Source organism: Vanellus vanellus (genome assembly GCF_965231255.1).
Source record: "Vanellus vanellus genome assembly, chromosome: 1".
NCBI classification, from domain to species: Eukaryota; Metazoa; Chordata; class Aves; order Charadriiformes; family Charadriidae; genus Vanellus; species Vanellus vanellus.
Genome location: NC_138905.1, coordinates 209,883,110 through 209,907,954, shown reverse-complemented (window position 1 = coordinate 209,907,954; position 24,845 = coordinate 209,883,110). Strand labels below are relative to the sequence as shown.

The window sequence follows — 24,845 nt, the reverse complement described above, 5'->3', positions numbered from 1 at the left end:
ACTACAAGTCTTTATTTATCCAAATAAAAGTAAACTAGAGGAGTTAAGCATGGGAATTGCCTGTAATTGCCTGCTGAACTGCTAGAAATAGCTGCCTTTTGGAAACAGGAGAAGCCTTCGCTGCTGAAAGAAAATATGACAGTAACAGCTATCTACTATTAGCAAAGTTTACCATCCCGTTTGATCCACAAATTACTTTCTTTCCAAAAAACTGAGGGACATGGTGAGAAAAATCACTTCTTTTCATACTTCACTGCAATAACTGGATGTAGAATGTAGACTGAAAAGGGCCTTCTTTCCATGAAATACATCACATTAGTAAGGCTGATCCTGTGCATAAACACCTTGCATGAACTTCATCGTTATCACAGTCTCCAGTTACAGAACTGAAACCAGAGCAGGTTATCGAAACATCCTGTAGAACTAAAGTAATTTCCAAGTATGGTCATTAATCATCTGCTCCAACTCTAATCACATACTGATCTCCCTTCATTGTTCTATTAAGACAGGTACTTTATCTTAATTAGAGATAGTACTTCAAAAATTATCACTGAAGACAATTAAAAATGTTCCTATCAGAACCAAGATTATATCCTCCCACCCCCTAACTCCATTCAAATTCTCTAATGTGGAAAAGGAGGTCTGAAAGACCAATCATTAGGTATTTGCACCAATTTTTTCTGCTAGAAATATTCTTACTGAGTATTTCTATATATAGAAAGTCCCAGGGGGCAAGAGTCTTCTTTTTACTTCATGCTGTGCAAGTAGTAGTATTTACAGCCTGTCCTGGAAAATTTGATCTAAATTTTTACATATACGGCTCTTCTAAACAATCTTTTCATTTCCTGTGGTGAAGACAAATGTAAACATGATGTAATGATAGTTCACATTCTCTGTCTTGCAGAAACTCTTCAGGTAAAACAACAGCCACAAAAATATTATCGCTTCCTCCCATCTCAGTGAGGGGAATATCAAAGTTTAAGAGAGACTATATGCACACAAACATTATGTCAGCCCCTGCCAAGCCAGATCAAATAGTTTCCTGCTGAAATAGAAATCACTGATGTTAATTCTAGGCATTTTCTTAGTCCAACTGGTGATGTCACAGGCAAGACTAGTAAATCTATGGAGCCACTTTCTTCCAGAATACCTTAGTATCCCTGTTAGAAACAGAAAAACATAAGATCGGGAAAAAAATGCCTGCAGGAACAAGAAAGAAGTAATTCGCTCACACTTTTTAGGTGAACAAAGAGGTGGTGAGAAATATGATCTGGGATGTGGTAGGTAACAAAGCAAGTGAAATTAATCACTGGAACAATTTGCCAGTTTTCATTTTTAGTCAAAATGTATGTATTCTTGAAATATTATCAGTAATCAACAAGCCAAAACTTCCCAAACTTATATTTTAATTTGGTAGCAAACAGTGTAAGTGTGGCAAAAATAGAAATTGGCCATTCATTCTGATAGCAAAATTTTTAAAGTAAAAGTCATACATCCTTGATAGTTTTCAGAAAATTCAGAAGGTAGCAGAAATTAAGACCAGTCAGGAAGGCTCTGAGAGGGCGTACTGCATCGTGTGGTACAAACCCCATTTATTTCAGAACAGTTTCCCTTTGTAAGAAAGAAGTTACACCAAACATAAATGTTATTATTCTAGAGAAACCAACAAAAGTGTACAGATTTGGTTAACAGAAAGAAGTGGGGCATCAAGGGGCATTACTTTTCCTAAAAGGGATACATTCAAGATGGATTCCTGAGTGCCTTTAAGTTGATGGCTGTATTCCCACTAATATTCCCAGCAGAAAAGGCATGAAGGAGGAAAAAGAAGAGAAAAGAGAGTTCCTTCAGCTTTGGTAACCAGGGAGATAGGTGTAACATATAGCAAATCGCAGAATATTTACATATCTATGTTAAAGGAGAAGCTGCTGCCCGAGCATTCACACACCATCCCAGGAGTCGCACACATACCACCCAAGTCTGTAACTGCTGGGACCAGGGTCCCTTCGCAGCGGGCGACTCCAGTGAGCCGATGAGCGTCCATTTCCACTCCCCCATACACGCGCGCACACACACACACACACACACACACTCTTGGGTGTGCTCCTCCGTGTTCAGGCTTGACCCTAGGTTTCCCATAGCAGAGTCTCGGGCGTCAGATTTTATAAAAATAAGTTAATTAATCAAAAGGTACAGCAGCAGGCTCAGCTAGCTGGGTGCCTCCAGAGAGGGACCTCAAATAGAAATCCCTGGGCAATTACACCCTTGTGGTCTCTATGCCCACCCCTCACACGCTTTTCATGCGTCTTTTAGTCCATTTTTTGGTCTGGGGTCTTCTAACACCATATTGGATTCTCTCTCTGTGTCCAGGCAGGCAGGCTGTTGACTGCTCGTGTTGATTTGCAGTCTCTGCTGACGGTTGGAGCCTCCTTATCTTCTGGTTTACGCTTCTTGTGCACATGCACTCACTGGCACAACATGGGGAACTGAAAAGTCCCAGGCTTAGGGAAAATACTACCAAAACATCAGTGTGTTATCAACATTTTTCTTATACTAAAAGACTAAACACAGCACTGTACCAGCTGCTCGGAAAATTACTAAGAAAATTAACTCTATTGCAGCCTAAAGGCTTCAGCAAATCTAGCTCCTCATGCCAAGTAAAGCTAGGCAAACAGCATAAACCACACCATAAATAAACCCTAAATAATTTATTCTAATTAAAACTTACTTATTTAAACTAAACAACTACTATCTCTCAACATCTAACTCACAGTTAAGGTATGGAAATAATATCTTCAACACAAGTTTACTTGAGAGTAAGTCTCAATCTGTTTACTGGGATTTTTCATCTTGGTTTGTAAATCTTGTATCCGTATGTAGTACAAGGGAGAGCTGATGATATTAGCTCCCTCCAATAGCTTATAAACCATTGCTGAATTTCAGCCCTTTAAAATACAAAAGCAGTTTTCCTCTTACAATGAATGCTGGAAAAAGGGTACTGATTGACAAGTCTAAGGTACAGTTTCTATGGACAAAAGCCAACAGATGTTCACCATTAAGCAATACACCTGGCACCAGCTGCTGAGCCGATCAGCATAGCTGTTACCTGCAGAGTGGCATAACGAATGTGGTGAGTTCTTATGGAAAAATCCATGAGAAATTAGGTTTGGTTAGTTTTGCTTCTGCGAGAAAAACTTCTTAAAAGAATCTAGAGCGTTAACAATACCTTCCTTTTTACTGAGTTGCTCAACCACAGAAGTCTAATAAGAGTACATGCATACAGCGGGATGTAGGAACAGCTCCTAACTCATTCTAAACCTTGCGCCCTGCATCTTAGCTTGGCTGTATCTAATTAATTTTATATGCAGCACAAAGTACAGGGACAGAATTATGGAATGGTTTGGGTTGGAAGAGACCTTTAAAGATCATTCTGGCCAGGGACATCTTCCACTAGATCAGGTTGCTCAAAGCCCCAAACCTTTATCAAACTCGACCTCGAACACGTCCAGGGATAGGGCCTCCACAACTTCTCTGGGCAACCTGTTCCAGAATCTCACCATCCTTGTCATAAAAAAATTCTTATGTCCATCGAAGTCTACCCTCTTTCAGTTTAAAACTGTTGGCCCTTGTCCTGTCACTACAGGTCTTGGTAAAAATGTCTCATCTTTCTTATAAGCCTCCTTTAAGTACTGAAAGGCTGCAATAAGGTCTCCCCAGAGCCATCTCTTCTCCAGGCTGAATAGCCCCAACTCTTTCTTCTGAGGAGAGGTGTTCCATCCCTCTGATCATTTCCATGGCCTTTGTCTGGACTCTCTCCAACAGGTTCATGTCTTTCCTGTACTGGGGGCTCCAGAGCTGGATGCAGTACTCCAGGTGGGGTCTCACCAGAGCAGAGTAGAAGGGCAGAATCACCTCCCTCAACCTGCTTGCCACATTGCTTCTGATGCAGTCCAGGATGCGGTTGGTCTTCTGGGCTGCAAACGCACATTGCCAGCTCATGTCCAGTTTTTCAGAATGGGAAATACAGTACGTAGCCCTTCCTAACTCCTCAAAAATCTACTCCTCTGGCCCCAAAGAACTCTGATTTGGGCTTCATGCAATTCAGGTAAGCCATGCATCATCATTCTGAGTAACCCCTACTTCCTATTAAGTTACACTGAAAGAATTCTTGCTTATCTTGCATGGCTGCATTAATCCATTCTCTTAATTTTTTAGTTACTGCAAGTTCTCACCATTATGTTTGCACAACATAATTTGATGTTTAAAATCTCAGTAAATTGCCCAGCTGCTTATCAGAGACAGCAGTATGGGCCCAAGTGTTCATTTAGATGGCTAAGACTGGCTCAGTCTGTATGACGCCTATAATGTGACTCATCACCTACTCTCTAAAGAGAGGAATGACTACTGTGCCGCAAATGTACTCAGGACTGCAGAATACTTCCTCTGTTGCCTTGCAACACTCCATACTGACTCCTCAGAGGGGAAATAGATCTTTGCATTTGGGTCCTGTTTATCATAACTATCATTCTAAGTGGTTGGACTTACTCACATATAACAAAGAAGGTAAGATGCAAGTCCTATGTTCTTGTATAACATAGCCTTACCTTTTTAAATATACCTACTTCAAAAGGTCTCAGCATCTCCTACCGTCCCTATGATGCAGCTCAATATAAGTAGGTGGAAGTTTTATTTCACAAATAAACAGATATTGAGATGTTATTTTTAAGGAAAGTTAAAGTGACCTACGCAGTAAGACCGGAAGGACTGATTTGGTAAAACTTTGAGTTATTATTGACACAGATGAGAAAAAAACGATACAGCACATTCTCAAACAGTAGTTTAAAGGCATACGGATTTAAGTATAACACAGCCTAAAAAGGATCTTGAAGGCCAAGCAGAGATAAAGTGCATGCAGATAAAGCAGGTCATTCAAATTTTTTACAAGATGTCTTTCAAAGAGCTATATGACCACTTAATCCATTTTCTCTTCTTGGAAACTGTCTGCATCATTCATGTAGTCTTCAAGAGCATTATATCTCTGCAAATAAAATAAAATCTGTATTATTTTATCAATGTTTAATAACTGAATGACATAAAGACTGCTTTTTCTTTTTCTTCAATACATGCCAATAACAATTCAGAAGCAATGATATCTGAAAGCTTGCTAAACGCAACCATACTACAAATTGTCTTAAAATAGTTCATACAGTGTTTCTGAATAAGTAAAAGTGCTTCAGCGTAAACAGAAGAGTAAAATATTCTTGCTGTGCCTCATGTACGTGTTTCCAATCTAGTTACAACTTGAGTTTGTCGTCTTGCTGCTTTCAAATGAAACAGGAGCCTGCCCACCACAGCCCAGAGATCACACAGCTGTCAAAAAGCTTCATGTCAAAAGCTGACACAAACTCTAGTGAACACAGCAGCTGTACCACTGTTTGAGAGACTGGGTCAGCAGAAGCAGCTAAATGGTTAAGCTGAGTTATATCATTGAAGCCCAGTAATTCAGAACAGATCAATTAAATCAGACGTCAAATGATTCAGTCATACCTTCTGAATCCACCCACTGTCCTCCAGCTGGCTGAAAAGCCGTTCGACTGTGTCTTTGACTGGTTCATCCTCAACACCATCCAACTCGGTAATGGAGCTGCAATCCACATACAACTTGTATTTGAAGTGCTTCAAATTATGATAAACTCTTGTACGATTTGCACACACCATGCCAACCTTCAAAACCTAGGCCAAAGTGAACAAATCATTCTCTCTGATAAAAAGAATGGCTAACGCAGTCTGGTAAAATTTTATCAAGTCAGTCTAGGAAGATTTTTTTGAATAATGAAATAAACAGAATGACACTACATGCATAAAATCAGCACAAACCCATGTAGTTTTCACAGCCATGGCAGAACAATTTTTGAGCAAGCAGGCAGCCAGCAAGTCTATGCAATGGCAGCTTATCAGTACTGTTTTCTTGCAAACACAACCATGATTATAATTGGTAGTATCTTTCCTATCTCCTGGTGGAACTTTGTTACAAAACCACTAACATTTTAGAAAACCATTATATTGGTTTAAGCAGAGGAAGAGAAATTACTTGATTAGTTTTGCTTTATATGTAGTACTTCATGGGGACCTCAAACACCAGTTCTAGCATTTTGTAGACTGCATGATATTCAGTATTTCTTAAAATAATACATATGAATACAAGTAGACATATGCCTAAAAACATATTTAATAAATATACAGAGATTGAATTTAATAAAAATAAAATCTGAAAACCGAGGGTTTATACAATGCAAGTGTTAATCTGTAGCTGTCTGGAAGCTATAGGTAGGCCATAATGCTGTAGAAATCAAAACCTCTGCATCTGGCAGTTGTTACTAGTTTTACTTCTACAATTTCCATGCAGAAAAGACATAACTGTCTTATTTAACAGTTTTCTTTACAGCAGTATTTATAGATAAACAAATGGTAAATATCCATGTAAATACATAATCAGAGCACGGATTAGAGTAGATTCATTATCATATATCAGCACCAACATTAAATACAGGCAACTATTTGCACGTATCTTGAATTTGGATTTTATACAAAGATGTGTTTATCTGAAAATACTGAGTAATACATTAGCAATCCTAAATCTTCACTAAGGGTTTGTGAAATTGGAGGTGTGGGGAGGGAGAAAGAGTCAAAGTTCATCTGCATTTAAGGACAACATGCATTTCACAAGAGTAAGTTTTGTTCCATTTCTACAAGAGAAGTAGTTCAAGTACATACAATGCAAATAAGAAGAGGAATCTATCCCCTGTAAATGACCCACAGGTGCACCAATTACTACTCCAACCCACAAACAAAGCCTATCCGTTAGGAAATCTATATCTGGCTGGTTTTTGGAGGTCAGATTTTCTACACTCAAAAGCAACATAATTAATACATGTTGCTTTGAATTTCAGCTCCTGATACATACAGGAGAAGCTGATTTAATTTTACTAAAAAAAAAAAAAAAAAAAGCCCCATCAACTTATCCTTAAAGGGCAGCATTGTTTTTGGACTGATGTGTCTTCTCACATCTTTGTAACAAGCAGGTAAATGGCTAAAGATCAAAGTTCTTTGCATCAGTAATGCAAACTGCAATTGTATTGCTATTTCAGATTACAGGCACATATATATATATATATATATATCAAAACCCCAACCATGTTATATATTGCAAATTATCCCTTCTGAGCCACAACAGTGATACCCTTTATTGCTGCCATTTGCAATAATCTGAACACTCTTTTAAATTATGAGAAGGTTAAAATTTAATCAATGCTTACAACCCACATTTTCAGGAAGCTTTTCTGAATGTTTCACTGAATGTTATCACCTGTGAGCAGTTCCCCAAAACACCTGTACAACCTAGCACTAGCAGCATCTACTGACAAAGACAGTAACAGAAAAGCATATTTATATTTATAAAGATTATATATAAATAATACATATAAATATTATTTTACTTTATATTTTCTTAAATAGATAACTATACTTAATTTCTTAAATATATTAACCAGCAGCTTGATGGATATAAGCAGGTATAATATGACTGAAGTCAAGAGACACTCATGTAAAAGAACTTTTGATTTAACGTACAGTAGATAGTTATTAACTGAAATTTTAACCATCTTGAAATAAAAAATTCCCATTACTATATTGCAGTTCTCTACTGATCATGTACACGTACCTATATGCAGCTCCACTTCCTACTCTCCCCAAAACTTAGGTTGCACCTAAGGCTTATGTTTGGTGCTATAGGTCCTTCTGAAGTGCAAGACCTACCAACCAACGCATAACCTTGATTTATTCAAATTTCCTAAAGTCCCATTCCAAATACTGAAAACAATCAAGAACTGAAGTGCAGTGTTTCATAGAACATTTCAGAAGTTTCCACGTGTCCCAAGCAATGAGGTGCAGCATCTGGAACCTTATGTGACGTAAAATAGGAGATACCATTCTGCATTAAACTAATGGCCCAGTTCTTACCCTGCAACAACAGCTAGCAGGACATATTTAGGAAGTTAGTATAAAATGCAGGATGAACACCAGAATGATCATAACATTGCCATACAGCTTCTAGCAGTCAACAGTTAAAACAGCCTGTATCATCCCAACTATCATGTTCCATAGTGTGGAAGAACTTTCCCCAAGAACCTGTCTAATCCCTTTTGGGAGCCACTAACACTTTTTGCTTCCAAAGTATCTTGTGGCAGTGAGTTTCATACTTTATTCATGTGCGAGGTGTAAAGTATCTCTACATTGGAGAAAAGCCAGAGGCAAATAGCTAAATATCATACAATGTAATTATGTATTGTGCTTTTAAAGCAAAAAATATTGTCTAAAAATACAATGCTATTTCAGAATACAGCTTTGGAAAGAATCTCAGTACTGTACTTACTCTAAATTTTTCCCTTTGCAGTTCTCAGTGACTCTGTCCTAATGCTTAACTTATCTACTCAAGCTGGCTGTATCAGCCAAAGTTGTGTTAAATCACTTTGTATGGAATGCAGGAGCACAGCTTGACAATAGCACAACATGTAGTGATTGAATCCATGTCCTCTAAGCATGATTATAAACAGAATTCGGACACCAAGACTACGAGTAGAAAACAGTTTATAATTCAGGTGACACAGGAGCAAAGAAGTCTGGGGGACACTTAAACCCCTAAACTGTTCGAGTCTTCCTGACCATGGAGGAATGAGAATTGGCAGCTACACACAGAGCAATCACTGCAAGCCTAAGCAAAACTGGAACAGCTGTTTCTCTTCTCTTTCTACTGGCAAAGCAGAATACTTCAGAGATGAGCGAAAAGGAAAGTTTTATGCAGAAGAGGAGGGTTGGAGGTCTGTTTTTATTCTCTCCACATCCACTTTGCTCGGCTATTTTCAAATAAAACTTTAGAAAATAGTCCAACTACATGTTTCCATTCAATCTGATCTGCCAGTGCTGAACTGCCTTCTCTTTCAGTCAATTAAGCTCTTGAAGTGCCAGTTTTATGTAGCTCTTTGTGCCTTCTTTCCTTTTTCCTTTCTTTTTTCCTCAATTGGCAGACAAGTTGATCAACGCATTGCCAGCAGAACTTCAAAGACTACTTGAGAACAGTACCTTTAGCAGTCTAAATTACAGGTCACCATAAAAACCATGAATGTTGCGTTACAAAGGCACTATCAAAAATTACTGGAAAGTGCTCAATAACTCTCTCTCCTGGGTCTGTTCTACAGCTTCTGAGCTATATTGAGCATGCATGTGGCAGGCACCTCACCAGATGCTGGGGTACACAGCATAAAAGCGCTCTCATTTTCTACTGTTAAGCTAAAGAGGACAAAAATGAACTAGCAAGTTAGTTCAATATTCAGTAGGATATTTCAAGTGTTTTCCAAAGTGAAACATAGCCAGTCCTTTATGCAGGACAACATTTGGACAGCAGCAAGGGAATTGCTACTCTTATTTACTCTTATTTCCAAAGTTGGAAATTCAGTACAGATTAAATTCTTGCACTGGTTCACTTCTTATTTCTGGTTAGTTAGAGCACACACTTCCCATGAAAAACTGAAATTTTTTAAATTAGTGACCTACATTTAGAGACCTGTGTGTAAGGCAGAATAATGACTGTACAATGGACTGCAGTATCAGTGCTAGTATGATTGCCAAGGATTTACTGTTTGCCTGCAATAAATAAGGGGGAAAGCCTTGCTGTAAAAGCCTAGCTCTCTTGACTATCATGCACACACAAACTTATCAAAACAAGAGTATTTACAACTGCTGCTCAGAAAAGTCTGTCATCTATTTAAGAAAAACTGTGGCACAGATTTTCTTAGACTCTGCATTACATGCAGAGCCCAATATGATAACATAATGATAATCACACTAACACCCCTCAAATCTCTAAGGTAGAATATCTGCAAAGATCCAAACAACATAGGCTTGAGCTTCAGTAAGGTGTACTTCCAGTCTGATAAGGGCCTTAATTTATTTTTATACAAGAAATCCTATTATGCCACATTTCAAAATATATTGTAAATACAACTTGTTCTGACACAGTTTTCTTTTCAGCAAATACTGTGAAGAACTTCAGCTGTATTCAAAAAATCTTTTACACTCACAAATAAAAGGAATATACTTTCTACACCTCCTGAAAGGGAAGAAAGGCAAAACTTGGATACCAGCTTGGTACACAACTGTAGCAATATTTTATTCTTGACAAACTGTGTGCTTTGAATTTGTCATAAGAGGTCACGAATTACATTACTTAAGAAGGCCGTATGCATACCTAATCATAACAATTACTGGTAGCTGTAAATTTGAAGGGAAGATCCTAAATATTAGGAACACCCAGGTTCTTAAAAGTCAAAGTTTTCAAAAGTCTCAGCTGTGAAATATAACAAAATTGACTGCTCAAGTCATCTAAAATGCTTGCCTAGTGCAACATCATTTAACAACATGAAAGATGGGTTGCATTCCAAAAATATATAATATAATTCGAAAATGTCTTAGTAGTGACAACTGAGTGAGAAAAAGATGCAGGACTACCTACATGGAAATGTTTTCCAGTTTGGACAAGTAGTTCCGATAATGCAGTAATGAGAAAAAGGCTCTAATAAAATGTATTTAAGTAGTTAGGAACAAGTCTTCCCAAAAGGAGATCAACAATTTCAAGTGTTGCTGCAATTGAGATGTCAAGATACTTTGTCCTGGGTGAATAGCTACATGGGAAATAGTAGATGTGAAAAAATTTGAAGAATGAAGCAATAAATTCTGACTAGTCTGCACTTGGACTATTAGAATGACAGTAGCACTATTTCACTCAATGTTCTGACCTAGAGCAAACAAGAACTGCTGGAGTGCACATAAGACACTCCAAATGTTAGAGGTATAGTAGGTACAGAATTAGCAAACCTAGTGACCCAGTGTAGAACAAACCTTACTTGCAACAAAATAGAAAACACAGTCATTCAATGGAGGTGGTTGTGCATTATACAGAAAGTTACTTTTATAATGTTTCTGAAAACTAATCAATGCAATATTCCTGCTGGGAAAATCTTATGGGCGTTATAGGCACACACAAAAGTAAAGGGCTTTCAATTAATCCAATTTCAGTGAAAAGACATTCCGATATTTAGAATTTATGTAAATCTGAGGCAAATGTCATTCTTAGTTTAAAGCCTCAGACTCCTGGCATATGAGGACAGGATCTATTCAAGAAAAAAAGGCATAGTATTTCTCAGGTACTTGGTGAAAACCAGGAATGCCAGGCATGCTCAGAACATCCCTCAGTCATGTAATTTTTTTACGACTGGTTTTGCTTTCCTTAAGATATGCATCCACTTTAGGATTTTCAATCTTCTATTAAATGTTCTCTGACAAAATAAAAAGCTACTTTAGAAATAACTGATTGAGTGCTCGTATTAGAACTTTGGTTAGTATGTGAATGTCCACGTGTGCTGTCAGCCTCTTTGACACACAGACTGCCTCCCCATGCACCACACAAGACAAGCATGCTGAGTAGGATGTGTAGGATGCCATGTACCTAGAGCTTTCTTCTTGCCCTGGATGAGACTCAGGCTGTAGAGATTTGAAGCAGAGGAAAAATTGAGGAAAATGTCAATTTTGACTTGATGGGAAGAGTTATCAATAAACTATCGTATGTCTTAGAGCCCTTTATCTTTTTTATCATGAAATCCAGCTTATGGTTGGGTACACTTACTAGTGCTCACCACAAATACATGTGCTGCTTTGGATACTAATATCAAGTGGAAAAAGTGGGGAGGAAACAGCACAGTGATCATTGTGATGCAGGTGAAAACAAAAGGTCATAAAAAAACAGATTTATTTTCTTGATAAAAGTTAGGTTTATTTGAGGATACTTTTAACTACCTCTTTCCTTACATGTAAGAATGGGGGGGGGAAATGCTTTTCTTCATCCTTTTAAGTTTTATAGGAACTTCTTTCATAATTCCTAGCTAAATCCAAGACTATACTCCTCCAAACTGCAAAATGGTCCTTGTATTTTAAAAATTAATAGGGTTTAGCCATGGAAGTAAAGTAGCTTAACTCTTGCCTCTGACATTATAGACATTAGATGTGTTGACAGGGTTTCTGTTCTTTGTATGATTTCCTGTAACACTAGACAAAGCTTAAAAACAATTATATAGGGTGTTTGAAGTTACCTGCTTGTCATCTGACATGAAGTCATCTGCTTCCAAAGTTCTACTATTGTAAAGCTTTCCAGAGAGCAGCACATTAAACTTACAGTACCGATTCAATTCACAGGCCTGACAAGATATATTTTTTGGATTTTTCAAGATTATGCGAACATCTGGGTAACAATCCACACGCTCCTGAAAAACAGATTTCAAGTAACGTTAAAGAATCTCTGTAATCTGAAAGATGCCTCAAATAGGCTACCGAGTACTCTCTACTTGTACAAAATTAGCGCAAGAGAAACCAAAGAGATTCAAATCTGAAATCTTTAACCATTCAGTTGCAAACATACCTTCTTCTCAACCATTTCCCAATGCTTCAATCAGTTCTAGTTCATTCTTTCTTTCAGCTTAGGACCTAAAGAAAGGCTCCTGCATCTTGGCACTTTTTTTTTTTTTTTTGAGGGGGTAGGGATGCAACTATATCAGTTGGTCTGCTTCAAATAAATACACTGTATCTCTCCACTGGCCATACTCCATTATTACAGTGATTATTAGGTCACCGCACCTATCACACTAATACTATTCTAGTAATTCGCATACAATGACTGGGTTACTGCATACTGACTTAATTTTTTTTGAAGCAGTAGAAGGTTCATTATGAACATACTGGTTTATATTTCTGTGCGAGAAGGAAGAAATTTTGTTATAACACTTAGCAAGTGACAAAATATCCTCAAAAAGTCATCTGCTGAAGTTAGCAGGAGAAGCATTCAGGTAACTGAGAACAGATCCTGTCCTGTTACCTGAATGTTTATCTGGTTATAAATACATAAAATACTTCCAATTAAGTATCAAAGTAAGTTACATAAGGGAAAGAACAATGAGTTTCTATTTAAAAGGTATATATAATTATAGTGATTATTGTACCTTTACTAAGAATTACTGTATAAAAAAAATATAAATCTATCTGTAATAATATGATTTGGAGCCCGCTTCACTATTTAAAGTAGAAGCTACATACCTTGTATCGGTCTTTCCAGCGACTTCTAGAGATTAGGTTCTCAAGACGAGGCTGAATGAAGCGGTCATCCAAATAATGAAGCGAGAGCAACATATCTTGTGCATACCTCTTTTGTCTTGTTCCATCTATTCAGTGAGAATCATTACTAATTTGCTGGCCACCCTATGTTGCACAAGTTTCTTCAAATAAAATTTTCAAGGACATTATGCTTCTGCATACTATGAATTATTTTAATAAATTATTACTGAATACATTTGCTACTCTTATCCATAAAAGTGATCCATGCATCTTTGATAAACTGATATATTCAATTATTTTAAAAGTCTGTATCGCAAGGGGCACATGAATAAATTCTACAGTCAAGGTTAAAGTGAAAAGCTGTCGTCCCAAATGGAGACCCATTCACTCGATCCCATTTAAAGGAATGGAAAGGCAGGAGGGATTCTTGCCTTTTGTCCAGTTTATGTAAGCTGTTCATAATGCATGAGGGAAGCAATTGCAATCCATGAACACAAACTGCTCTGAGCTGCTCTGCAGCAGAAATTTTGGCAACTCTCTTCATCACTTATAAAGAACACATAAAAAAATGACCTTTAAACTTCACAGCACAGTCAGATGCCTTGAGTTAGGCAGCACAAGTACTTCCAAAAACTTAACTCAAGCAAAAGAAATAAATAAATTTGAGAATGGGTAAAACTACCACTATGCCACAACTATCTCGCAAATATGTGCTGGACTCCAAGAATTAAATGGGACTTTCACAGGTGCAGGCCAATTCATACTGTCTCAAGCTTCAGCATGTACAGACATACAAATTAATTCAGCTACCTTCCCTAGTCTTTTAGCAATGCTGTTATCAAAGAAACACAACCAAGAAGGACCACTGGCTACTTAGTTTTCTATATTAAACCAGTTAATTGTCATTACAGCCACCATAATTACAATCAATTGTTTTTCCATATACACTTTACGCACACACACACTTTCAGTAATCAGCTATACTAAAAGCTTGAAGAGGCTGTGCTAGACCACATAAAAATGCCTCACAATAAAAAGCAAGTCTGAACTCTAATATTGAAGCAGCTGCTCTTGATTCAAACTAATTAACAGATTCCCTTCCATTAACTCAGAAAAATCCACTCTGTGTTATAAAAATGCTAGCCTATGGTCATACTACACAGTGTTCTTCAGAAAGACAGAATGCAACCTCCAACTCACGCACATAGCTGATCTACTTCCAGCACCTTGGCAGTAAGTTGTTAGTTTTGCAGAGCAGATATAGTATGAAATAGAAGGAAGCTATTACAATATAAATCTGGCAAAGTTTACTTTCTCCTTTTCATAAGCTTGTTTTCACTTGGTAAAACAAAACAAAACTAACACCTGAAAGAACTAGCAGTGGTAGACGAAAAGGCATTTTTATCTCCAAGAATGTACAGCCTTTATTCTGAAGGCTGTGGTATACTTCCCTCTTAGTTCCTGACAACACCAAATCATCCCCTCTTTGGCACTTTGCTGACTCCTTCCACAACCTGACACTGAGAGTCCCCTCACTAATCCCACCTTTACAGTGCTTCTGAAACTACATGTGAGGTTGCCACTCACCCCACCTAGACCAAATGCAAAAAAGCACTTCCTCAGCAAGAACAAGACAGGAAGTACTGACTGCAGCTGAAATTTTGAAATTTGTTTAATCTGAAAGCACAAATGTTTAAAAAAAAGGAAAAAAAAAAAAAAACACAGATATGGAATAATCTCCGTAACTAAAATTATTTATTATCTTTCAAATTCCTTGGAAGAAGCTATGGAGGACATGACATTTTGACAGATCAGTGACCTCAAAATGTTTTCATTGAGATATCTACTTTGAAATGAATTTCACTTTCGTGCTGGAACTGTTACTATCAATTAGTGACACAGAAACACTTCCCTACATCTCAGAATGCCTTCTAGGCTTAAAAGAATTAAGTCTATACATTTTTCCAAAATTACTCTATCCTTTTCAGATAGTTTTGTTTGTTTGTTTGTTTTGTTGGTTTTTTTTTTTTTTTTTTTTTTTTTTTTTTATCCCCCCCAAAGTTCCACAGCAGCGAAACTAAGAACAGATCTCAGGACTCACAGTCCTCTACTTTAATCACAAGACACATCTTTCCCTATAATAAATGTGTTTGCATAACTTTGAATGCACTATTATAGTATTTAATGCAATTTACTTACCATATAATGAGCTCAGGAAAGTGTCATCGATTGCATTTATAAGGAAAGCTTTTACTATTCTTTTGAAGTGTACATAATGATCACAGCGAGACACTGGGAAGAAAGCAGTAAGACCAGAGTTTAAAGAAAAAGGAAAAAATAAAAAAAGGTAAGCAATATTAAGAGTTTTGTAAGACAAGTTATTTTTTCCATTAATGTAAATTTAGAATTTTAAAGTAACTTAAATATGGATTTTAAAATAATTTCAAATGTACAACATTCATACCCTTAAGACCTCGCCTTTAAATAGTGCTTCTCATCCCATTGATCTTGATTAATTTTAGCATCCTGAAGTCACACGTCCTTTCAGCAAGAAGAGCCCACAGTAGAATCACAGAATTGTCTAGGTTGGAACAGACCCTTGGGATCATCGAGTCCAACCATCTACCCTACTCTACAAAAACTAAAAGAAGAGAATAGTTTGTTCTATGAATATGAAAGAAATAATGTAAAACCGAGAAGGCCAGGCTTACGAGGTTTTTTTTGTTTGTTTAACATAGCCGCTCTTAGCATATATCACAAGATGGAGGATGATGTTTTTAGGTCTCCAGAGGAATGACCACATCATAGGTAGCCTACTTCATCCTAAATCAGACCAACTTAAAAAATCTGTGCAACAGGGTTTCCCTCCCTTCCCCCCAAATTATACTTTAACAAAATACAGAAAGACTGTAAAAGTTTACTGCAGAAATCAGAGTACTTTCAAAATAAATTGAAGCCTTTTAGAAATATGCTTTTAAACTATCATCTCCTATTACAGAGTATTTGTATTTACAATACATTAATATTTATTACAGCACTACAAGCAAGTTATACATACAGAATTGTCACTAATTTTGATCTTACAATGTGGGACGTAGTGTGCCAGCAACTCGCTATTTGATGTATTTAGTTCCTTCTGTTGTGGCTGGTTTTCACTCTTTACGTGCTCTGTGTTGTCATGATCATCTTCCTCTTCCTCTACTATAAAATCTTTCATACTGTCACTGTCAGTTTCACTAACTTCTGTTGGTGTGAGGGACAAGTGACAGAGTGGTTCATCTTCTATTTCTGCTTCACCATTAGAATCCTAATTAAATTTTAAAAAGTATTTAAAACAGAAGAATTTTCAGTATTTGCACTGATGAAATACTACATATACCGGATAAGATTTTTGACCCTCTAATAACACCTTTTGCTCAATTAACAAGAAATAATATGTTTCAAAAAAATACGTAATTCTATACTAGATGACAATTACTTTCATCTTTAAATCAGCCATCTCCATGTACCACTCTTCAGTCTATTTGTAGGAATTAAGTTAACATAAGATCTCTAAGTTACTTCAGCAGGTATTTTGCTTCTTGATAAAAATCATTTGATAACCCTCTCAGACATCTCTTCTTTACCGAAAAAAAAAAGGAATGCTAAAGAAGTTTTTCCTTTTTGACTATGTAGAGAAGATAGATACTGGCATTCTAAGCTGCTCAGTCATCAGAATGCTCGAAGGACCAAAGGAAAGAAAATTCTTAAATCCTCAGTAATTAAAATTAAACTCAAGATAAAGGTTTTCAGTAGTCACTATTGTTATCTAGTTAATGTGACAACTGTTGAAGTGTGACAGAACTACTGATTTGTCATGAATAAAAAATAAAAAAAATAAAATCCCACTGATTTACATCTATCAGTTTTCATCTTTTCCTATATCCAGTATTTTCTCCAATTGAATTTCAAAGATAAAGTCCAGACCTCACAGTTTTCACTGCTGCACGATCTCCGAGTTGCTCTTTGTTTTGCAAGTTCTTTCAATTTTACAAACGTTTTCTGTTTCCTATTAGTAGAAACATTTTCTGAAGAGCAGGTTTTATCAGGTTGCTGTTCTTCAGAACTCTCATCTTCATCCATTATACAGTGGCGTTTAGCAAAAACTTTTCTAACAAGTACATCACTGTCCTCACTTTCATCACTGTCATACAAGACAGAAGTGTTCAACCTTTTACGCTTCCCAGGCATGATGCACTCATCTTCACTATCTTCTGTTCCTTCCCCATCATGGCTTTTTTCTACCTGATCTGAGAGGCTGTTCTTCACAACAGTTTCATCTTCTTCATCTTCTGATGTGGTAGGCTCTTCCTCCTCAGAGGTACATGAGGATTTGTCACTGCTGTCAAGTAGGATGAGCTCCCTTTTAGTGCGTCTCCAATCAACTCGGGATTTGGGTGGCAGTTCTGTTCCTGCTGCCTTATTTCTTGTTTCGTATCTTCTGACAACTGCTTTTATCTCCATCAGAAGGCTTCAACAACAGACCAAAATATAAATCAGTAAAACAAAGCACTTACTACATTATGCCATTCAAAAAAAAAACCCAAACAAACCAAAACCAAGGCCACGCATATTTTATCACATACACTTACGACTTAACAATTGTTAAGAGACACATGCAGAAATCAGCACCAAACAGAAGTATGCATGCACAGTAACTCCTGGAGAGAATATACCTTACTCAAAACCCGTAGAAGAGCAGAACTGCCCACACTCGGCATGAACGAACAGGAAAAATCAGCCCTGAAGTGCAGCTATCCATCCCATCGCCACCTCCCAAACACTAGAAGCCTGCAGCTGAGGCTTTCCTCAGCTGAGGCTCTTCCTGAGCAGCGGCGCAGATCGCTCGTTCAGCAGCAGCGGACCTCCCTGACGAGCGGCCGAGCGTCCACAGCCGCTGCCCTCAGCTGGGCCCACCTCCGCCCCGCAGCAGGACCTGAGGCGGCGGAGCGCCCTGAGGCGGGGAGCCGCACCCGACTCTACAAGGCGGGCCAGGCCCAGACCAGCAGAGCTCCCCCCACCCGCTCACCCCCGCAGCCATTGCACAAACAAACCCCTCCATCCTCCAGCAGCTCGCGCCGCAGCCGTTGCTTTTACCGTTAGCGTTCCCGGCGCCGGAGCCGCTGAGGAGACACTACCGCCCCCCCCGTCGCGTCGCGCGCCACGATTGGCCGCCGCCCCCTGTCACTCAGCTGCCGCGATGTTTACGGAAGTGCTGGCAGGCTGCGGCGGTGGCGGGAAAAGGGGAGGTGTGTCACGTGGTGTGGTCGGGCTCTGTGGGTTGGCGCGCAGTGCTGCAGAGCCGTAGGTCACGGGTTCGAGTTCTGCTCCCGGCACGGGGCAGCACGCCTCGCTCTCCTTCCTTCCCGCGCCTCATCCGGCGGGACTCAAGCAGCGTTAAGAGCGCGGTGGTTTTGCTGTCATCGCACTTTTGCTCGCCGTAGATGCATTCCTGAGGGAAATCTGTGTGGGCTTGTGAGGTGTGGCACCTCTCCAAAGGGGCTGCCAGTGACCGCTGCCAATGGCCGGTCATTGAGGACTGGACTGGCCTGGCCTGAGGCTTACCAGGCCGAAGCAGCTTCCTCACAGCTGCCAGCACTCTTCCTCTCAGCTGCCTTGCAAACAAACCTGCAGTTGTTATTGTGTTGAACCCCTAAAGGATGTGGGACATGAAAGCAGGTTGCAGCAGCTGTAAGTGAGGATGTTTTGGGGGTACCAGGCTGGGGCCCAGCTGGAGCAGGAATCCCAGTGGTGTCTGTGCTTGGGAAAGCCCCTGCCAGCCCACCTGCCCTCTCTGGGCCTCTTAGAAGCGAACAACGCTTTCTTTGGTATCTATAAATCATATTTTGGTTACAACACCTGCAGCTCCTCGTTGGATCTCTCGGCCAGAAGCAGGAGCATGCCGAGGGCTCTGGTTCTCTGCCATTCGTGCTATATCCATGTGGAAAATCAGAGAGAGAAGTAACAAAAGAAGTAACAAAGAGAGGTCCTACTAGTGCTGGTGCTCGAGCAGAGAGCTGCCAGCTCAGTGTGGGACTCGTTTTCTGGTAATAGCATCTTTGCAGCACGCACTGAATCGCTGACACCACGTGCTTGTCTCAGCTGGGGCTGGCCGTCCTGTGGGGAACCCCAAAAATGGAGGTCAAGGGATGGGGAGGTGGCCTGAACGTTGCCTTTGTCACAAGGGAAAGTGGGAATATTGCAGCGGGGGAGTTTGGGAGATGGAGGGCACAATAAATTCATAAGGAATTAAGTTGCACTACTTTAATTGCTCAAAGAACAAGACATTTTCTGGATAAGTGTATGCAGGAAGCTATTAACATCTATAGTAATGAGCTTCTGTTGTTTTTCTGATTAAAATGTCTATTGAATAGGATGCTGGGTTCTGTTCTGAGGTAACACTCTTACAGATGCATTTTAATAACAAGATTCATGTTTTAAATTTGCTCTGCTTTGCTTGGTCTGTGGTAGAAAACTACTGCTATCTTGGAACATATATTGCTGATGTTTTCTGTACTGTTTTAACAAGATCCTGTAAACGGCTCTATGTATTTCTCTAAAAATAGGTGGTAACGAAACCACAAGGAGAGGAATTACTTGGAAATGAAAGACAATTCTTTCCCATCTTATTTACATGGCACTGCTATGGGTTTTGCATGGTGAAGAGGTGTAGACAGGTGTTTATGTAGATGTGTTGAATTCCCACCAAAATATTTATATTGCAAGGATTAGAATGGTTATAATTCAAGGCTTATATTGCATTAAGGGATTCCTAGTCCTGGGCTGGCATTTCTTTTAATTGCTTTAAATTTAAAGTCCGTACCTGAATTTTCAAATAAATAAATGGAGCAGAGTTAGCCCAGGATTTAACGTTTCCCCCAAACTGTGGTTGAAATTAATACTTAGAGGTGTTGTTCTGTCCCCGGTCTTCATCGCGTTTCTTCCTTCTGACGTCGCCACCTAGTGATAAAAGGCGTGAAGAAAACCTTGTAGTTTTACTACTTTAGTGCAGGAGATGGGAATAAGGTAATGACAATGAATGTATTGTAACTACAGAAAATAAATAAAAAATAAATATAAATAATGAATATATTTTCTTACTTAAATGGTGTGAAGAGTTTCAGTTATGAATACTGGCTTCTGAAGGACAGCTAGGAAGTTTTTCTTATGCACAGTGCTGATAGACCTTGCCTTGATTTTTCTGATGATTTTTCAGGTGAGTCCCAGTTCCAGGGGAGTCTGCAGTGTGGCGTCATGTTTTGTGCTCAGATTTTAGAAGTGGACTTCCAGTCAAGAGACATAAGTTTTCCAAACAGGCCAGTTTTCCTCAAAGCTCCTCTCTCAATTTCTTAAAATGTTCCCTACGCATGAAGCAAATTCATCTGTCATGTAAAAAAATAAATGCAGTTGATTTTCATGTGTGCCATAGCCTTTTTACTGGGCTTGTTGAATCACTATGCCTTGTGATGGCTACAGCATCTCCCCAGTAGTGAGTTTTCTATTTTACTGGGGCATCCCAGTCCCTACCCCTAGGATTATAGATAATAGAAAAATTAATATATTGGAAAATTCAATTTATTTTAAGTGGCGGCCCCCACTAGCCACTTCTGTTGCAAGCTGCTTTCACAGCTGAGTATTTGCTATGCTGTTTTCCGACTGATCTGTTGGTTGTTTGGCTATTGCTATGCTCACATTGCACTTTCTCTGAAGCTGGAGCTCTTCTGGGGTTCAGTGATGTACAGGATTATATGGACATCCCTTCCATAAAGCAGAGCCTTCCTGCTTGGGGTATTCTTCTTTCCCTAAGGTAAGCAATGGGAAGCTCGAAGCTCACATTTCCCAGGGACAGTTTCCTGCAGCACTGCAGCATTTGCAAACCCTCTGTGGCTCCCAGGCATACTGAGTATTAGGCTGGCTCATGCCCAAATAATAATGCTGGAATTTACGCAAACTAAAAAAAGTGTGTGTGTGTGTGGGGGGGGGGGGGGGCGGGGGGAGAAAAACTCTATTTCATTTTTTAAAGAGGAATGCGCCTAAACTTACGGGGAAGTTAGGCCTGTCTGGAACTGGCACAGCCACTGAGCTGGGTCTTGCTCTCTGACAGACAGCAACAGCTCAACAGCTTGTTAGATCAGTAATATCAAGCCACCTCAGAGTTTGACAACAAGGGGTTTAGACAAGGGAACCCACAACAATGAGCTCTAATGCTTTTGAAATAAATTTTCAGCCAACATGAAGGGTTTCATCATTGCAGTTTGTTACAAAGGACTGTTCTTTTTGCTGTTCACCAGCTTACGTCAGTAGAGACTCCCTGTCCCTTCATCAAAAACACTGCTGAGTCCATTTAGGTCATGCATTAAATAGAGACGTAAATTAAAAAGACAATAACTGTTTTATCAGAGCTTCTAGGACTTATAGAGAGACTCCCAAGTAAGGCTATACCTGGAGCCTAGAAATTGAATACAGGGTCATCGTTCTTTCATTCTTTTATTCTTTCTCTCATTCTTTTTCCCAGTCTTTGTTTAACTCAAGCTTCTACAGGGTACATGAAGAGAATATTACAGGAGACTCATTAGCTTGCATTTCTCTGCCTCCTGTTCCTCGTCGATGGAAGAACATTTCCCTAATTTTAGAGAGAATCCCTGCAAATGATAAGCCTGTCCAGAAGCCCTGGTAGCTGCTGGCTGACATTGACATGATTCTTGTAATTTTTTGCTATCACTCTTTAGTCAGTAGCAACAGAGAAATTGGCCTTAATAGTTATAATTTCTTAGAAGAAAATATTTTAAGGTTCTATTTCAATGCATATTTTATAGAATGTTCATCTTGACTTGGAAGAAAAGTTTTTCCAAAAATGTAGAAAGGTTTCTAGAGCGTAAAGGTAATTTTAAGACTAGTTCTAAATGCCTTTTTTTTTTTTCCTTACTTTTGTTAATAGTACAACTTTTCTCAGAGACTGGAATTCATTTCTGCACAGAAGCCTTTTTAGGGAATTAAATGGGGTTTATGAGATCCTTAATCCTGATTCTGGCTCTTTGTGCAGGGTTGAATTTCATAGAAAGAGTGAATTTCAGACAAAAGAGACCAATGGAGTTAACATTTAATCTCTTTTTGAAACACTGAGAGCTTTCTGGTCTCATGAGATTCTGAAATCATGTTCCATATATAAAAGTTTTCTTTGTGTGTCTTGTAGGCTGGATCATGATTACTAGATGACTTGCATGTTTATGTTGTCTGCAGTGCCTTTGGGATTTCTTGTTCCTGGTATTTAAAAGTCCTAATAATTGATAAAATGTGTAGTTTACTTTGCCATTTGTGTGTGTAAGTAAAAATCTTTTATCTTCAGTACCTGAAGTATATATGGTCTAATAGAAGGAGAGTACAAGTCTGAGTGTAGTTAAGATTCATTATCACTAGTTGAAGATCACCTATATTTTTCTGCAATTTCAGTCCAGTAAAAGTCAGTTTCTTTCATTTTCACTGCTATAGATTTAGGAAATATCCTGGTCTTTCACAGTCACAGAGCACAAATTACATCCTTCTGTGTTGAAGCAGGAGACTAAGAAGTAAATAGGACTTGATGTTTATCTGGTGCTGGTATGAGATTGATGTTGACAGATATTAGTTGTTTAGCTTAAATAAGTTTTAATTAGAATAAATTATTTAGGGTTATACTATGGTGTGGTTTATGCTGTTTGCCTAGTTTTACTTGGCACGAGGAGCTAGATTTGCTGAAGCCTTTAGGCTGCAATAGAGTTAATTTTCTTAGTAATTTTCTGAGCAGCTGGTGCAGTGCTGTGTTTAGTCTTTTAGTATAAGAAAAGTGTTGATAACACACTGATGTTTTGGTAGTATTTTCCCTAAGCCTGGGACTTTTCAGTTCCCCATGTTGTGCCAGTGAGTGCATGTGCACAAGAAGTGTAAACCAGAAGATAAGGAGGCTCCAACCATCAGCAGAGACTGCAAATCAACACGAGCAGTCAACAGCCTGCCTGCCTGGACACAGAGACAGAAAGGGATTTCTTTTTTTGAAGTCCGTCCCTTTTCAAAGGCACCCAGCCCGGGCTCACCTTGCTGCTGTACCTTTTGATTAAATAACTTATTTTTATAAAATATGATGCCTGAGACTCTGCTTTGGGCAACCTAGCCTGAAGAAGGAGGGAGTGTGCCTGAGAGTAAGAGTGTGTGTGTGTGTGTGTGTGTGTGTGAGAGAGAGAGAGAGTGGAAAGGGGCACCCGTCGGCTCACTGGAATCACCCGCTGCAAAGAGACCCTGGTCTAAGCAGTTAAAGACTCGGGTGGTCTTGAATGGTGTGAATGCTCGGGCAGCGGCTTCTCCGTTAACGATCAAGGCATTCCTACCCAGTGCTGGAAAGGTTCTCTTTGAATTATGTCGAGGTTTAGATAGCATTGGCCATAACTTGACTGTATTGATGTGCTGAGTTTTGAGGAAAAGCAATTCAAGGCATAACTCACCAGCATCCACAAGAACTGTGTAACGAAGGTCAGGATTTTTGTGCAGTTATAGGAGCGGTATTTTATCCTAATTTCAGAGTTTTTCACCTTCAGTTTGACATTTCTTTAACAATTTGCTTTTAGCTTTTGGGTGGTTTCTTTTCTCTTTGGCACAAACCACACATAATTGCTTGGCAGCGGTTCTCTAGCTGTAGTACAAACTTTTGCCAGGAAGAATGTGATGAGTCATGATGTGTGACCAGAATAGCTGTGCTATTAAAATTTCCAGGAGTAGATGGAGTTCCACCCATAAAACTGCTTAGCTACTCTGATGGACTTAACCTGGGACAGCAGAACAAGGAACATTTAGGATAAAGTGCAGTAGCAAAAGTGTTTATCTGCTTGCATAAACACATCTGCACTAACTTTTTATCACAATAATATACCAGAATCTCTATACCTGCAAAGACTTTCAGTTGCAAACTTAGCCTTCACTTTTGGCCTGGCTTCATTAACAGCTATTAAAAGCCGCCTTTTGTGTGTTTCCTTGGATTATATAGCAGAAAAAAATATGGAGTAAGTATTTAAACTGTAATGAAGAGAGCACCTGATTAGTTAACCTAAGCTGCATGTACAAAACGAACACCAAAATATATGCAAATAAACTGACATCTCTACAAATAATTTCTCATTGTACCATTTATTTCTTATTTGATCGAGGGAATGAAGGTGAAGTAATCCTGTTTGTAAGGAAGTGGCAATTTACATATAGCTGCAAAGGTTAGAAATCTATTAAATTAACTTGCACAAAAGCAAAGTCAGAATAATGGACACTTGCATCCCAGGGCTAATGGTTCTTCTCCAAGATTTGCTATTTGAAAGGTAATAAAGAACCCTCCATCTGAAGTTACTGTTTGTATTTAGGTCCTTGGCACCAGAAGAGGTGCAGATATCAAGACAGTTGCAGACTGAGTTTTGGGTCTTAACCTCCTGCCAGTAGAGCCAACAACAAAAGTTCAGATGGCTTCAACCCCACAGAGTTGTACCCTGAAAGACCAATACAGGAAGAAGACATGTGAAGAGATGGGTAAGTGTCGTGGTTTGGGCCGGACTGGCCACTGAAACGAAACCAAGAGAGTA

General features: G+C 38.9%; 1 protein-coding gene across 1 annotated transcript; it reads right to left on the bottom strand.

The window, feature by feature from the left end:
* Positions 1-4,745: 4,745 nt before the first annotated feature.
* Positions 4,746-18,391, bottom strand: CCDC82 (coiled-coil domain containing 82). Its single transcript, XM_082492610.1, has 8 exons — positions 18,349-18,391; positions 17,179-17,722; positions 16,297-16,519; positions 15,412-15,504; positions 13,195-13,319; positions 12,198-12,368; positions 5,545-5,730; positions 4,746-5,035 (listed from the first exon to the last, which is right to left on the bottom strand). Exons 2-8 carry the CDS (start codon positions 17,713-17,715, stop codon positions 4,970-4,972), a joined length of 1,401 nt encoding a protein of 466 aa, XP_082348736.1. The 5' UTR covers positions 17,716-17,722; positions 18,349-18,391; the 3' UTR covers positions 4,746-4,969.
* Between the last annotated feature and the right edge of the window lie 6,454 nt (positions 18,392-24,845).